Here is a 17,369-nt window from a genome sequence, read left to right as displayed (position 1 = left end):
ACCTTCTACCACCACTGTTCTCTGCCTTGCGGAATTAGTCCTCACCCTTAACAATTTCTCTTTTGGCTCCTCCCACTTCCTCCAAACTAAAGGTGTAGCCATGGGCACCCGCATGGGTCCTAGCTATGCCTGCCTTTTTGTTGGCTATGTGGAGCAATCAATGTTCCAAGCCTGCACCGGTATCTGTCCTCCTCTTTTCTTGCGTTATATCGACGACTGCATCGGCGCTGCTTCCTGCACACATGCTGAGCTCGTCGACTTCATTAACTTCGCCTCCAACTTTCACCCTGCCCTCAAATTCACCTGGTCTATTTCCAACACCTCCCTCCCCTTTCTAGATCTCTCTGTTTCTCTCTCTGGAGACAGCCTATCCACCGACATCTACTACAAACCTACTAACTCCCACAGCTACCTAGACTATTCCTCCTCCCACCCTGTCTCCTGCAAAAATGCTATCTCTTTCTCTCAATTCCTCCGCCTCCGCCGCATCTGTTCTCAGGTTGAGGCCTTTCATTTTAGGACAAAGGAGATGTCTTCCTTTTTTAAAGAAAGGGGCTTCCCTTCGTCCACTATCAACTCTGCCCTCCATCGCGTCTCCTGTATTTCACGCATCTCTGCCCTCACCCCATCCCCCTGACAGCCCACCAGGGATAGAGTCCCCCGGTCCTCACCTATCACCCTACCACTCTACAGATCCAACGTATAGTCCTCCTTAACTTCTGCCACCTTCTACGCGATCCCACCACCAGCCACATCTTCCCCTCCCCCCACTCTCGGCTTTCCGCAGGGATCGCTCCCTACGTAACTCCCTTGTCCATTCAACCCCCATCCCTCCCCACCGCCTCCCTCTGGGCACTCATCCCTGCAAACGGAAGAAGTGCTACACCTGCCCCCACACTTCCTCCCTCACCACCATCCCAGGCCCCAGACAGTCCTTTCAGGTGAGGCACCACTTCACCTGTGAGTCAACTGGGGTGATATATTGTATCCAGTGCTCCCGATGTGGCCATTTATACATTGGGAAGACCCGCCACAGACTGGGAGACCATTTCGCTGAACACCGGCGCTCAGTCCTCCAGCAGTGGCGGGATCCCCCTGTGGCCATACACTCCAATTCCACAGACCACTCCCACTCCGACATGTCTGTTCATGGCCTCCTCTACCGTCAAGATGAGGCCACACGCAGGTCGATGGAGCAATACCTTATCTCCCGCCTAGGTAGCCTCCTACCTGCCGGCATGACCATCCAACTCACAGACCTCCACTGATACCCCTGCCCCCCCCCCACCCCATCCCCATCTATTATTTTAGTTTGGTTCTCTTTCTCTCTCTTTTTCCCCCCTCACTATATTCTCCCTCCAGCCCTACTTTTCTTTCTCTTTTATTTCCCATAATTCTCCACCTTCCCCCTAGCCCATTTCCCTCCAGCCTATCACTTCCCAGCTCTCTACTTCATCCCTCCCCCCATTTCTTATCCCCCCCCCTCGACCATCCCATGTTACTTCACGCCTGATAAAGTGTTTCGGTCCAAAACGTCACTACCTCCTCCCATAGATGCTGTCTGGCCTGCTGAGTTCTGCCAGCATTTTCTGTTTTTGTCAACTTTTTCCACACTATTTCAATTGGTCTAGCCATCACAGGCAGCCAGCATTCAGGGACACGGTGGCTTTGAGAGTGTTGTGGGGAAACAAGCTCAGAATAAAGACTGAAGTGCAGTCACAGAAATGCAGTGTTTTTAATTTCAAAATATAGTTGCCTGGTCAAATTTACTGTATGTTTGCAGGCTTAGTTCTGGTTCATTCTCACCTTCACTTGTTTAAAAAATATTAACAGGGTGAAGGAAAGAAGAATATTCTGACGAAAGATTTTCTGTAAATGCCGTTTGTTAGATTTGGTTCTCAAATTTTGCTTTGACTGGCTAGTGTGAAGAGAAGCAGAAAGGATAGGGGAAATAAAAGAAATCTTTGATTACAAGTATCTACTGTTATACTTACCCACACAATTCTTTCCACTTATGTCCGATTCATATCCAATGTTACATATACAGCGATAGCTGGCCCGAAGATTTTCACATATTCCATTGGGGCAGATATCAGGGTCCAGAGCACATTCATTAATGTCTGTCCATTAAAAAAAACACACAAATAAACACTCCTTACTGAGATCACAGTTTTTTTTAAATAAATTGTGTTTAGTGAATGGTAATTTTTCTGTATTTTCTCACATGGGTGTGGAATAACAACCCAAATAACGTATTTGTAAACATGAACCACAGAGATAGTATAAAATCTCTAGTAGGTTATGCATTTTGAGAATCACAGGTCCAAGAACTTTAATTTTTTGTTCATTAATTATCCATTAATAATCATGTAAGTTATTCCACATGGAAATGTCTACAACAATAACTGTACCGCTCTGAAAGTAAAAACAAAAATCTGTAGCTGCTGGAAATCTGAAATTACAACAAAAGACACTAGAAGTGTTCCACAGTTCAGGCATCTGTGGAAGGAGAAGAAGAGTCAATATATCAGCTCAAAACCCCTGACCTGTTGAGCCTTTCCAGCATTTTTGGTCTTTTAATGTCTAAGACAGGTAAGCGTGAAATGTTCAACTTCAGATAACAGCTCAACTAACCGATGGTCTTATTGACCAATCAATTCTTTACAATTTTACGTAAAGATGAGAATGGACTGGCGAGGGGGCCAAAGATACTTAGGATGAAGTTGCCAGGTCCAGAAAATTGTAGGAATAGATAAAGGATTGTTTTATGTCCAAAGTGCTTGCTGTCATATTAAATAAGGCAAAGTTGTTGACAGTAGGAAAACTTAGAGCGAGCACAACCTATTCAAATGAGCTCATTTGATATCTGTGTCTTGGCAGAGAGCTACGCTTTTGATGGGAGAATGAATATGAATGGCAGGTTGAAGTAGTTGCACTGGCCATGCTTCACGTCCCCTTAATGCTTATAATTTGGCCTTAATGTACTTGTGGCATGTGCCACTAAGTTTTCACTGAATTACTGCAAAAAAAAACTTTCTAAAACTCAGTCCTAAAGTTAGATTTGAATCCATTAAAGCTCTTAAAAATAAAATGTAAGTAGCTGATAAATATTGCAGGAACCAAAACTTTCATAACCTTTCACATTGGTAAGCATATTGTATGAACTTAAATTATATTCCAAAATATATGTGTATACAATCTTTAACTGCAGCTGCTTTGAAACTTTAAGTATGCAACACAATTATCTCAAAACCTCTGCATCAATATTTTCACTGAGTGTGGCCCTGTAGCTCAGCATGTTCCTGTAGAAGCACAATGCTGAAATGGTAAGTTGAACAAATTGTTGGCCGTCGCAGGACCCACATGGCTGGAAGTAGTAAAGAGAAACAGAATTTCCACACTGCCTACAGCCACTGAATTTAATTACTGCACCTGCATTCAGTTTGGGTTTAAATTAGCTAACTCTGCACAACCTGAAGATAGAGCCTCGAGTCTGGATGTTAGTAACAGACCACATGTTTGTATATCCAGAGTCTGTGAGGATCAAATACCTGGGAAGTATGGTAATAACATGCAATTTTTAAGATTTACAAACCTATGACAAGAAATATTATTAGTCTCTGTTAACTGCAGTGAGGTTAAACACACCATAAGCCTCTTTGCAAAGGAATGCATCTGTACAAAGTCCTTGGGTCACTAGTATGACTGAACAGGATATATGGTGATGCAGTAAATAGGCATTGCTCCCAAGGTCTCTCTCACCTTATCCCCTGCATCTCTAACTGCAAAACCTGATTTTTAATAGTTATATTCCTGTAATAATTCAAAACAATCGTAATTGAAGTTATTTAAAAATGTTAACTAATAAAATCACTTATAAATTCTAAACCAGTGAAATACAGTGGATTCTGATTAATTTGGCTATCGATTATTCGGGGCAGCTTCTTATTTGGGATAACTCTTAAACAACAAATCAAGAAAATAGCCCGGATTCCCTTCATTTATTTGGGACACTATGCCACTTAGCTGGGATGGAGACTGTTGCTGAAGAGTTTCTAACCAGCATCCGATAAATGTACTTGAATGGCTGTTAGACACTACATCGTGCTTAAAGTGAACCGTTTTTGAACAGTTTTAGTTTTGTGCGCTTGTGTTTGAAAAGCAATGATTTTTGTCACTTAATAGTTGATGAAAAATAAGCAGTAAGACAATTCACTGCAGTGTCGAGCATTTGGCCTCGGAGATGCCAGAAACAGCCGTGAGTGAAATCGAAACAATTTCACAACTTCAATAAGTGAGGAACTATGAAGAATTTGAAGGAATCAACAATCATCAAAAGCATTGTATGAAGGCAGATCATTATCTGTACTAGGTGTTTGTGCTGATTTTATTCATTTACAGTCTATCAAAAGTGAACAGCAACATGCATTGGATGAATTTCTTCATTAGTAAATGTTAAGAATCAATACAGAGTTTTCTAGTACTGTACTAGTATTGGTAGAGTTCTAATTTGTTCTATATTTCATTTAAATATAAAAGTTGTTACTCAGTTAAATGGTAGTTTGTCTTTCTTATAGCTTTTAAACTATTTTCATGAAGGATCATCTAATTGGGTCAAAATATACTTGTCCCATTATGTCCCAATTAATCAGAATCCACTGTAATTGAAAAGTAACTTGCCTTTACCTCCTAATACCCTCTGAAATCAATTCAGTCTGAGATCCTATGGCAGGTTTGATCTGGTGAATGATCTAATATGCAAGGACCACAACACAGCAAACTCAAATCAACCCAAGTACTGAAGTTGTGGAGTTGCATCTGTTTATATGATTAAATACTGATGGTTCCATCTGGAAACCTCAGCATTAGCACAGGGACAAGGATTACTACTACAATGAAATATAAGGGAAAGGGATTATTTCTTACATTGACTAAAAACTAAGCAATATTTCTTTGTGTTGAGCAAGAAAACACAAGGTTATCAAATTCAGGAACAATAAATAAATTTATACTTTTCAATGACTGTAAATAAAGTACTGACAAATTTGTTCAATGAATCAAGGCTTCCCAATTCAGCAAAACCATTAAAATTTTAACCAAGCAGCCAATTACTTTGAAAGCAGGAACGACGATGACAAAGATAGAGATTAAAAAGAGCACAGACTGATTCTGCTTTAAGACATGAATGTTTACCTCTTCCATCTGCTGTGATACCAATTCCACTGCTACACAGGGCCTGGAATTCAGCTGTAAAACACAGAATAAATAATCCTGAACTTGAACAGCAGAGTTACAAAATATCATCAATGAACCTATTCGATATTGACATTTCAGACAAAAGAATTTTTCAAAAATGGCCACACACAATAATAGTAAAACACAAATAAATATATATGTATAAACAATTATGAACATCAAACCATTGTTTATTATTTCTCTCTGGTCAACTAACGTGTTGGACAAAGGATCACTTAGCTCAATTATACTTGAAGGCTCTTTATTACTACACACCAATAATCTTAAAAGAACTTCCATAACTTAGTACATTTCAGCAATTCTTATATTCAAACCTGGATACTGCCTGATCTACAGAAATTTGCCAGGTTCACTCTGAGGGTGACTGGTTTTTTCTGACAGGTGGGCTCAGGGTCCTCTCCTTGGTGAGTGATTTCTGTCTATATCTCTGATGTGTGTTCTTTCATACATTTCTCCCAATCTTTCAGAACATTCTCTGGGATCTTTTAAGATCATCCATCCAAGGATCATGCGTACAGGATATATATGCCTCATTTTTTTTTCTTTTGTAGCCTCTTGATTCAAAGGAATTGCAACTACAAAGATTTAGGTGACCCTTGGCCTCGTGCAGTTGATTGAACCAGCAATCTGGTTTTATATAGTCAATAGACTGGCATTCAAAAAATACTTGACTTCTTCACCCAGCGCTCTTTATGGAAGTTCATTTGTTGGTCAGATAGCCACACTGTTATTCAGTTTGTATCTTAAATATGGAATAAATAGATATTACATAGCATGGATCCCCAGATTCAGTACTTAACCAGTACACAGGTCCAGACAGCATATGAGCATTAAGGACAGCGCTAAACTGTGGATAAATATTAAATATATTTATACTAATAAAATGTGGAAATAAAACATTAATGATAGCTTTATATAAATATGAAAATGCCTAAGAAAACTTTTGATATTACTATGAATATCCAGTTAGTGTTCTCCAAATTGTACAGAATATTTCTACATGGTTAAGAAATTTACTGGCAATAAATGAAGCATGTATATCTTGTGTGCATGATCCATGGATGGATGATCATAAAGCGCCCCAGAGAACATTCTGAAAGATTGGGAGAAATGTATGAAAGAAAGGACATCGGGGAAATAAACAGAAATAACTCCTTCCACCTTCAATTTAACACGAGCATTATTTTCTTACGTGGACCCAGGGTATACACCAACACTGCAATAGTGATTATAGTTTTCTGTCACTATAATATTGTGTTCGAACACCATACACAACTTTACTGGCTGCATGGAGCCTTTTGGCCTCTTGTCATTGTGAAAGGCACTCTAGATAGGCATGTTCTCAGTAACTTGTAGTGGACAATTTGGCTGGCTAATCATCTTCAATGCAGTGATAAATCAGATGTGGCATTCCCCCTCCTGTCCAAGTGGGGGTGCGTGGCATTTTTAATAGATCGGTATTAACTACAGTTACTGACCAGCTCGGAAAAGGTGCACTATTGGTGTAGAATATGGGCATTTATGGAAAATCCCCTGAACAAGTTTAATTAAAAGTAAACTACGATATATTTATAGACAGCACTTCAGGTGAACATGAAACAAGTCCAGAAGCATTGGTAAATAATCTGCAAAAAATTCAGGAGCCAGTCAATGGAATAACATTATAATCCACACATCAGTGTTATATTATCACCTTTGGTTCATCTGACAGAGAAATTTAAAAAGCCAATTATTAATATAACTGAACATATTTTAATGTCTTTCCATTAAGGCATTATTTTCTCATTTCTAAATTTCTTCAAGAATTGGACCAAATTGAGACTGAATGGATTTACGTATACATTAATTTGCATAATGTATTTATTATTACTCAATATAATGAGAATGCATCAAATGTAAGCATCTCTACTATTATGGACTGACATCCAAGGCTTCTATGTGTATCGTTAAGTCGGGATTTGGTGTAAGGTTTGCAGCACTAGGCATCCTCATGTTTAATACACTGTGATCATTAAAACATCTCTGAGTACATTCACATTGAATTAGGCATGAGTACAATTTTGTCACCATTTAAATTCCCTTTTTTTGGCATCTTGTCAAAATAAAAACATACCAGAGTTTTTCGCTGGGCAGGGCTGACACGGCTCTCCAAATCCGTTATCCAGACTTGCACAGCAGCATTCGGATTTTGTCACTGCTCCAGAGAATGGGCGGACACACAGCCCTTTCTTAATTCCTCCATAGCATGTGCTGCGCATGTGGGTGTCTAAAATGATTAAAAAAAAAACACACTATAAAGAAGCATTCAGAGACCTTGGATGCTGCTCATTGTATCTGGAACATGAGTCAAAAAACTTTCCTTTTGAAGTCAAAACTGTTTATCAAAGCCCTGTTCAATGCACTGGTTGTCAAGACATAACTATGGCGCGGGAGACAAGGATCATCTAAGTCGTGTCAAAAGGACAAACGAGTAGCCTCAAACATTCAGCACTTGTGCAAACAATGTATTGGAAACACAAATACTTTGCTGAGCTATAATTCACTGTTCTCTCTCTGAACTGATAGTGAAAACACTGTTGAGTTTGCAGTATTGCTGTAACTCCAGACTTCAAATATTCCACAACTGCTGATAACTAAAACAGAACCGACCCTTTTAGTTACTTTTTCATTCTTGTTTGTTCTTGCTTTTTTTTAAAGAACAGATTAATATCATAGTATACTTGAGGAACAGTGGAAAATATCTTCACTGATAGAACTTCATGTAGAGATCACTAGGGAATACTTCACATTTAGTTGTTTTTTTTATATACTGAAAGCAAGCTGTGAGTATTAAGGATGTATTTTTATGGGTTGTGTAAAACATTGCAGATCAAACAGAATGAGTAGAATCATGTCTCTAACCAATTCACAGTAGAGTACAAAATTCAATTGGAGAATGTTAAACCACATATGACAGCTCGGGAAGTCTCCATTGGGAGTCTGACCTTTAGCAGTCATTAGACATCTGGTTCAACTTTTGCAGCTCCAAGTGATACACTGGGGAAAATTAAGATATCCTCCAAGTATTACTACAGTCCATGAGTGTTACATTCTCAGCAATTCCTCTCACTTCATGTGCTGTACTTATTTTCTGGCCTATCATCGTCCAGCCCACTGGTTGACATTAATGGACGTCCCCACATGCCACACTACAAAGGGCAGTAACCACTAATATGATTATTATAATGTGGCAACATGGGGAAATAGAGGTGATGAAATATATGCTAGAATATATATTATGCCTATATTTAGTTCAGTAAACACATCCTATGTTTTGCTCCTAAGCTTAAAAAAAAGGCAGGCTAAAATATGATAAATTGGTAAAATATGACTTTGGTAAAATTTACCTTTTAAAAAATATTCAGCAAAATAACTCCATCCACTACCCATTGTCTTGCCCATAATAACTCCATCCACTATCCTGATGGTTTCCAAATGGAAGCTTTAGATTCATTGCCATTTAGACTTAGGGAAAATAGGTCAGAACCTTGAAGAGACATCTCCACAGCAGGTGGAGTAGTTGGATACAAATCCGCATTGGCATCCAACTTTGTGCTATCCTCTGAAGTACTGAACACCTGCTGATACATGAGCAGATCTCCCTTTAAAAGGCACTCTCAATTATGGTCATTTTGATCATTCAAGCAAGCATAGGTTTGTTGTTTAATGGGGAGACTTCATAACATCATTCTGTGCATGTCCTATGCGTTTTACTCCTTATTTTACCATGAATGAAAGAGTAGATCACAGGCTACAAATTTTACACCAATTTCAAACACTATTTTAAAAAGTATTGGGCACTTTCATTACTTCATAACGTGCATGAATGACATTTGAAAAATGATATGCATGCTTATGGGAAATGCATTCAGAAATGCATAGTCCAATTTCCTCATGGATAGGACTTTCAGAGGAAATAAGTGGAAATACATCCAATTTCTAAAGGTAAGAAGTTTTGTGATGGTTCCATTCCAAAGATACTTCTGAATCGATGTGCATTATTAAAATCCGGTGCATTTGATAATACTTGCCTGGTTTGATATCGAAGCATTACAAAAATAATAGTTTCCTAGAATCTGATGACAAGGTTCTTGTTAATTTCTTAAATGTTTAATTACACAAATTAATTTGCAATTAAACTACAAACTTTAGCATATAAAATCATACAAATTACTGTATACCTTTTGGAGCTATTTAGCTTGGTAATCAAGTTTGATAAGATTAAGTAACAGTACACTAACAATTTAATGATATTTAATTGCTAGATTTCATTATTGATGTAGAATGCAAGTTAAATAGTCAGTTTTAAGGTTTATGCTTCGGTAAATAATACTACCATAAGTAATTCACAAACAAGAGAAAATCTGCAGATGCTGGAAATCCAAGCAGCACACACACAAATGCTGTAGGAATTCATCTGGAGAGGGACCTGATGAAGAGTCTTGGCCCAAAACTTCAACTATATTCGTTTGCATAGATGCTGCCTGGCCTGCTGAGCTCCTGCAGCATTTTGAGTGTGTGGATAAGTAATTCATAATTCTTTTAGTTGAATTAATTATGACAGTTTACAAATAAGCTGAATGTTCAGTTCATCAGAAGCTTCAATTATTCATACACAATACTGGTTGAGCTTTTTAATTCAATTATTTTACTTCAGTGCTTTCTTCCGCGGATGTGTAAGTCTGATGGCATTCAATAGTCTAAGCCTAAATGCAAAATATTTCACATTTCCAAAGCAATTTGAATTCTCAGAATCTCTGAAACATGAAGAACTCTGGTACCCTGTGAAGGGATAAATTGTGAATGACAGCCAGATGTCTTATAACTGTCCTTCCTCAGGTCTCTAGAATTATAAAATCTTTCTTACCAACGCAAACCCGCCCATCTACACCAACAGCGAGGCCTGGGGGGCACTCACACCTGAAAGAGCCTTCAGTGTTGATGCAACGGCCATTCATACAGATTCCTGGAGTCTGGCATTCATCAGTATCTGAATAGAAAAATAAAACATGTCATCTTATTCTCAATGTCATTATTTCAGTCTATATAACAATTACAAAATGATAGCACCTGTTCTACTACTAAGATTAAAAAATCCTTCTTTAATAACAGTACGTTTTCTTCGTTCTTAGTTAAAAGTACCATTTTAAAATGAAAGTCAGTAACTTTGACTTTATACTGACATATATAAAAAAACAGTGAATGCACAACCTTACAGTCTATGCATGTAAATTTAAAACACTGCATTACCTTTCTCTTCCTTTCAGTCTAAAGGTACTGCGTGATAACATGCTGTTTTATTCTCAATATAAACCACTCAACTTGTAATCTCAAAGATTATTTTGAAGTTACTACATTTTAACATTTTGTGATAATTTCAAATTACACAAGAACATCAATTACATTAGGCCCAGATAAACAAAATATATTGATTCTAATGATGCTATTTCTAAGCAATTCACGCAAAAACTTCAAGTGAACATTTGCAGTGAATGTGAAAACTCAGAGGATGATGTGCAAAGTGCACTACTCTGACATACGCTATACAGGAACAGCAGCCTGCTGTTTAGTTCTCCTCTTAAATAAGAACATAATAGTTTGGGAAATAGGAGTGGAATCAACTTTAAGAATGTGGTTTGTTTCCTGGATATAATCTCTTATCATTTTGAACCTAAGAAAAACATGCAGCCTACTCAATGTCACGTACTAACAGGCACTATTTATCGGACGGAGACAATTCAGCCTGTTGAGTTCATGCAGACACCCAGCGGAGCAATCCCTTTCCATCATGGTCTCCTGCAGTCCTGCATCCCATTCTCACTCAGATATTCATTAACATCCCCATTTCTTTTTTCAAAGCACTTACTTACGCTAAAGGCAATATTCAGTGGCCAATTAACCCATCCAATCTCACCTCCGACTAAGGATTAAGTTTACTGATTGTCTATTGCATTTCCTGTAAGGGTAGTGTGGTCTTCATTTCCTAAGGAGTCCAGGTATGGTCTCACCAAGATACTGCATAACTGCAGAAAGATTTATTTCTTTTCATATTCCAGTCCTTTTATAATGAAGACTAATAAAAATATACTGACTTAGGACATACTTCGGGATTTATTAAGCACTTAAGTATGTAATTGCATTGTCAAGCCGAGTTAAATGTTTCACAGCAAGTTATGCCTTTTTAAAAGGTATGCTTTCCATTAGTTACTCCCAAACCACCATTCCGACTTGAAATTTAATTTCTAACAGTGTGCAGTTTCATTCTTTCAGCTTTTAACTGAGCTATTTCAATAATGTCTTTCACTCAATCTTTCCTTCCGACTTATTTTTTTGCATGCTGTTCTTAATTGGATATCAAACTTACTACTGTAACCTGTATTTCCTGGTTCAGACTGTGCACTGCTCATCAAATGATTCCTTTTTGCCATATCAAACAGATAATATTTTCCTATCTAGTTCAAAAATACCTCTGCTGCCCTTCTCGTACTTGTAACAACTTGCAAGCAAAACGCAGAAATTAAGCAGATCAGGGCAAGTCTGCTGAAAGACAGATGTCATTATCTTCATGGTAATGGTAAATTCTGGCCTATTATATTACAAATTATTCACTGTAACACATTAGCATTATATCAGATAGCTCTTGAAATCAGCCAGATTGAAAATAATTATTAGTGTTTAAAAATAAATAATTTTAATTACAGTTATTGCAAAAGTTATAGTTCAATAAGGACTTTTTTGCATTTACACAAGTAGTAGCTTGCATTGATCTGTTTTTATTGATTTATTTTACGAAAACTTTAAGAGGGTAAAGCGCTAAGATGCTGCATGCAGAAAATTTGTTGCAGCACCAAATACACTCAATGGCCACTTAAGTAGGTACACCTGCAGTGACAACTTTATCAGGCACACTTGTACACCTGCACGTTAATGCAAATATCTAATCAGCCAATCATATGGCAGCAACTTAATGCATAAAAGCATGCAGGCATGGTCGAGAGGTTCAGTTGTTCAGAACAAACATCACAGTGTGGAAGAAATGTGACCTAAGTGATTTTGACTGTCGAATGATTGTTGGTGCCAGACAGGGTGATTTGATTATCTCAGAAACTGCTGATCTCCTGGGAATTTCATGCACAATAGTTTCTAGAGTTTACAGAGAATGGAGCAAAAAAACACTCAAAAAAGAAATTAAGTGAGTGGCAGTTCTGTGGGTGAAAATGCCTTGTTGATGAGAGATGTCAGAGGAGAATGGTCAGACTGGTTCAAGCTGACATGAAGGCACCAGTAACAAGCATGTGTTAAACCAGTGGTGTGTAGAAGAGCATCTTTAAACATACAACACATCGAACCTTGAAGTGGATGGGCTACAGTAGCAGAAGACACACCAGGTTCCACTCCTGTACCTGAGAAACTAGCCACTGAATTACATAAACTCTTGGTCATACAATTATTGAATAGTTATTCAGGCAAATAATAATATTGAAAATTCCCTGAGTATGTTTGATCTATGTATGGCTAAATGGCTTCTGTAAAATACTTCTTAATTTAAAGAAGTATGAGAAAAAATAGGGAAATAATGAGAAGGGAAGTGAGACTGATGAACCTGTTCTGCTGGGAGCTGGCATGGACTTAATTAGCAATAAGGCATCCTTCTGTCATCATCAGTATGTAAATAAAGTGCAAATGCATTAGCAAAGGAAAATATTTATTTCTGAAAATTTATTCATTTTTCTTTAAGTTCCAATGACATAATGCATTCATTGCCATGGAATAATTTATCATCTACATATCATGTACAATCCATGTAAGGAATAATTTGCTTTCAATTGGTGGCAATGTTGTCTCTTCCATGGATACAAAGCTTATTGCTGGACAATGAACCAAATGAGAGAGAGCACAGCTCATGAATGGTCCAATTTTAACACTCACCAAAAAAAGATTACAAGCTTGAATTGAGACTGCTTCCTTTTCTCTCATTCCCAATTCCCCGCTAAAACATCTGCATGTGCACCCTTTGGCTCTACTGGGAGCTAAAAATTGCAAATCCACAAAATAGGAAGGTGCAATATAGAAACAAGCCCCTCTGAGCCCATTGAGCTTATGCTGACCATTAAGCACCCATTTTACCCTCCTTTCATTCCATTCAGTCTCCCCTAGATTCCATCACATAAGTGCACGCAAGCACAATTTGCAGTGGCCAATTAACGCATCAACCTACACATTCTTGGGTTGGGATGAACCCTCAGTGATCACAAAGCGATCTACAAACTCTGAACAGATAACACCAGAAAGTCAGCTTTGAACCCACGTCACTGAAGCTACAAGGCATTAGCTAGACTAAATATAGCACCATCCAAATATCTGAGCATTAATCAGCCTTGAAATCTCAGGTTAGCTTCCCTTCTATCAACTCTCTATAGCTATTGAGAGAATGAAGATGTTCTGAACTTACACTTTCTACCATAGGCACGACCATATGGGAATACACTATAAGCTGTGAAAATGTATGTTTTGCATTTCAGCTGACTTTCTTTGCTGCTTTAGTTCCCTTTGTGACCACTTAATTGAAATTCAATAAATCATAAATAGATACTCTAGTTGCACATACCAACGCAATATCGCCCATTGGGAGCCAGCACAAAGCCAGGTTTACAAATGCACTTGAAGCTTCCATCTTCATTGATGCACATGCCATTCAGACACATGTTAGTGGTGGCACATTCATCATGATCTAAAACACATGGAAAGTAATCATTGGTTTTCATTTAAATTATACAATGGTGATTACTTTGTTTAATATTTCTTCCTAAGTGGCTGAAAAAAAAATTGTATCTGGCCTCCTCCCCTCTATTAGCCGTCTGGTACATCTCATGCAGACACACTCATTTGAATGGGGTCACTGTTCTGGATGGAAAAGGCTTGGTTATTTTTCTTATATTACTTTAAAAAATAGTTACAAGTTAAATTTTAATTTCACAATAAGTGTATACATTATTTTTAAGATTTCAGTTCATAAAAATAGTACTTTTCACAAATTATAAATGGTGCACTTGATGGTAAAGGAAGTATGCATGTCCATTAATATTCAATTCAACTGAAATAATTTCTATTCAACTGAAATAATTTCTTACCAATGCAATTCTTTCCATCTGGAGTTAGTTCAAAGCCAGCATTACAAATACATTGAAAGCTTCCATCTGTGTTCACACAACGGCCATTTTTACAAAGAAGTCCATTGTGAATACACTCATCAATATCTGAAAACACAGACAATATAGAACAAAACAAAGTTGTAACAGTATGAAATGCACAAAGATCACTCAAATGCACGTTTCAATGACTGCAAATATACCTAACAAAATTCTGAGTTGAATGATCTAAAGCTTATTTACTTTAGAAAATACCTTCATGATTTATTTTTGTAACACATTAACTGCATGTTACCCAAGAGCTTTAACAGAAAGGAACAGTGAAGACAATAACTAACTCTATTATGCACTGTATAATCTGATGAAGATTCTGCCCTTAACAGGGCCCATCTGATGTACTGCTTCTGGAAATGGGAAAGAAGTGGAAGTTGATTCTGACATAATTCTGTGATGTAGAGATCTGCCTCTTTACACCAAGGGTTTATTTAGGTTCCTATTGTATTCTGCCTCAAAGACCCAAAGAAATTTAAGCCTACTTTACTCCATTATAAGCTCAGCAATGTCTTCAGAGTGTTAGACAGACCCAAATATTTTGAAGACTTGCTAACAATTTTATGTGCTACTGAGTTTGGCCACTCAGTAACATGGACTCCAATCCCAGGACAAGCCTGTTGTACTTAAATGAAAGGGAGCTGTGTCTCAGCTAAGTATATTCCTTAATCACATTAATTTAGCAAAAGTTGAGTTACTTTCCTTTTTGTGTCTGTTTCTTCCATTACATGCAGTCACACTAGTGAGAAAACCTTTGGAAATATTAGTCCTAATTTTTGTTAGCCCTAAAGAGGAAAAGCCTTCTTCTATTTTTTGGTTCTCTATGCACAGGAGTAATCAGACATAATGCAATTCTAATATTTATCAAACTTCATTATTATTCAAAAATGTTATATGGTGAAACTTATGGGGAAGAATGGCTAATTAAAACACTGATCTCTTTATGTTCAGGAACAGATTGAACTGTTTGCTTTTATTTTGCTTAGTAAAACATTCTTCCAGAATCTAGTCCATCCAGAGACAATAAATTACAGAATTGGAAGGATGAATGCTTTCAAATTTTTATTATTCTCTCTCTCGGTTCTAGTCTCTTAATCTTCACTTTGTTCATTTTTCTTTGTCATCCATTCTTTTGCCTTTTCATTTCCTATTTTTATTTTATGAAGCACAAATAAGCATTCTTACATTCAGTTCTATTTTTCAACTGCTGCTTTTCTTAACTATGCTCATTGAGTTTTGATATAAGCTGATAATGAAGCAACAAAAGGAAATCTGAAATAAAATTCTTGGTATCTAACGGTATTGAAGACATGTCGAATAAACCCTTTCTATTACTCTTACTTTGCTTACATTGGCACAGTGCGCGTCAATATACGTAGTAGAAAACCATACTGAGCCTTTCCAAGCTCCTTTTCTATAATTGTTGGGAAATGCTGCGGTTTGGATGTAGTTCTGATCTAAAATGAGTACGTCAAACAACCAAACCATGTAGCCAAACAAGACAATGTCCAACCAGAAATATCGTGTAACCTGCAGAAGGTCAAAACGACCCTTACATTCATCCAATTTTTAAAATACTTTAAAATATGCGTGTTTTCTAAAATTATAACACAGAATTTCAATCATACGTCCTCCCTAACAGTTGGGTATTTTAGCAGCAGGCATTATTGTGCATAATTTCAGCAATTTATACATTCTGTATAGTTTTTGTTTCGTTTTGTTTCTGTTCAGATTGTTAAAATGGTCTGAATGCTTCTAAAGGTAACAGCATACAATTAACCAATGCAAAAATCAGAAAATTGTTACTTTCTTCTGACTTTGATAGTTCTTGGATAAATTAAGCCATATCCTGAAATTCTACAACCTGTAATGGTAACACCAACAAAACTAATGAAAGAAACTTTAAAAGGAGAAGCGACACTTGAGAAAATAAATAAATAGCTTCCAGTGGAGTGCCCTTCACATCTTTCACAAACTCCAACTCACAAAAGGAGCAGTTACTGCTTTTGGAAATCTTTAGATTTTATTAGGGGAGTATTTTGTCAGAAGGTCAGGAAGTTTGTGTTAACTTCAAGTCTTTTCGGAGTGAAGGTGAACTAGAAGGCGGTATGTTCTTCCAGACAGTATAGATCATCAGTTTGAAAGGAGCTTTTGAAAAAAACATGAGTTAATTTAATATTGTGTATGGTAAACTGTAAAGCTAGGATGCTGGTGCAACAAAAAGTAAAAAGATCTATATGGATCAAGTACTAATCAAGTTGGATGATTTTTCCTGATAGTATCTGGGGTTTTTTTTGACACTATCCAGTGCACTAATCCAGGCAAGTGAAGGCTAGGTATCTTGCAGGTGATGAAATCTCAGTGGTAATGAAGGCATCATACTTACCACAGAATACCCAGCCTTGCAACTACTCTTTGAGGGATAATATTTATCACTAGCCCAATTAAATTTATGATCAATGGTTACTCACATTAACAATCAGCATCCTTTCAGGAGAGGTAACTGGACTAGTTTTTGTTGGAGATAATCCTTGCCTGGCACTTTTGTGGTTCAAGTGCTACCTCGACCAAATTATTTCTTTCTTTCTCAGTTCTGATGAAGAGGCATTGATTGATAAACAATTAATAATTTCCCTTTCCATAGTATATGAGCTGGCCTAATTAGATTTTCCAGTATTTCCATTTTCTGTTGATATATCATGTAGGCTTAATTTTTCTTATCCTTCTCCCAAGTCCAGCCTGCCAGGCAGGTACCACTACTTTAATAATTCATTTCAGAGACGAAGAGGCTTAAATTACCTCTATCAAATACCATTAGTCATTTTCACTGATCCTATCAGAAATATCCCTTTGTTCTACACATCCTTACTCCAC

The 17,369-nt window shown here is 37.3% G+C and overlaps 1 protein-coding gene across 1 annotated transcript in view; it reads right to left on the bottom strand.

The window, feature by feature from the left end:
* The window catches only part of LOC132394149 (fibrillin-2-like), a 309,064-nt gene that overhangs the window by 141,468 nt on the left and 150,227 nt on the right, over positions 1 to 17,369 (bottom strand). The window contains exons 14-19 of the mRNA XM_059969944.1: positions 14,427 to 14,552; positions 13,904 to 14,026; positions 10,163 to 10,285; positions 7,370 to 7,522; positions 5,194 to 5,247; positions 1,995 to 2,120 (exon numbers count right to left, since the gene is read on the bottom strand). Of these exons, the coding sequence (XP_059825927.1) occupies positions 1,995 to 2,120; positions 5,194 to 5,247; positions 7,370 to 7,522; positions 10,163 to 10,285; positions 13,904 to 14,026; positions 14,427 to 14,552 (705 nt within the window). The remainder of the gene's footprint in view (positions 1 to 1,994; positions 2,121 to 5,193; positions 5,248 to 7,369; positions 7,523 to 10,162; positions 10,286 to 13,903; positions 14,027 to 14,426; positions 14,553 to 17,369) is intronic.

This window comes from Hypanus sabinus, chromosome 5, assembly GCF_030144855.1.
Source record: "Hypanus sabinus isolate sHypSab1 chromosome 5, sHypSab1.hap1, whole genome shotgun sequence".
In the NCBI taxonomy this organism is placed as follows: Eukaryota; Metazoa; Chordata; class Chondrichthyes; order Myliobatiformes; family Dasyatidae; genus Hypanus; species Hypanus sabinus.
This window is presented reverse-complemented; position numbering and strand designations above follow the sequence as displayed.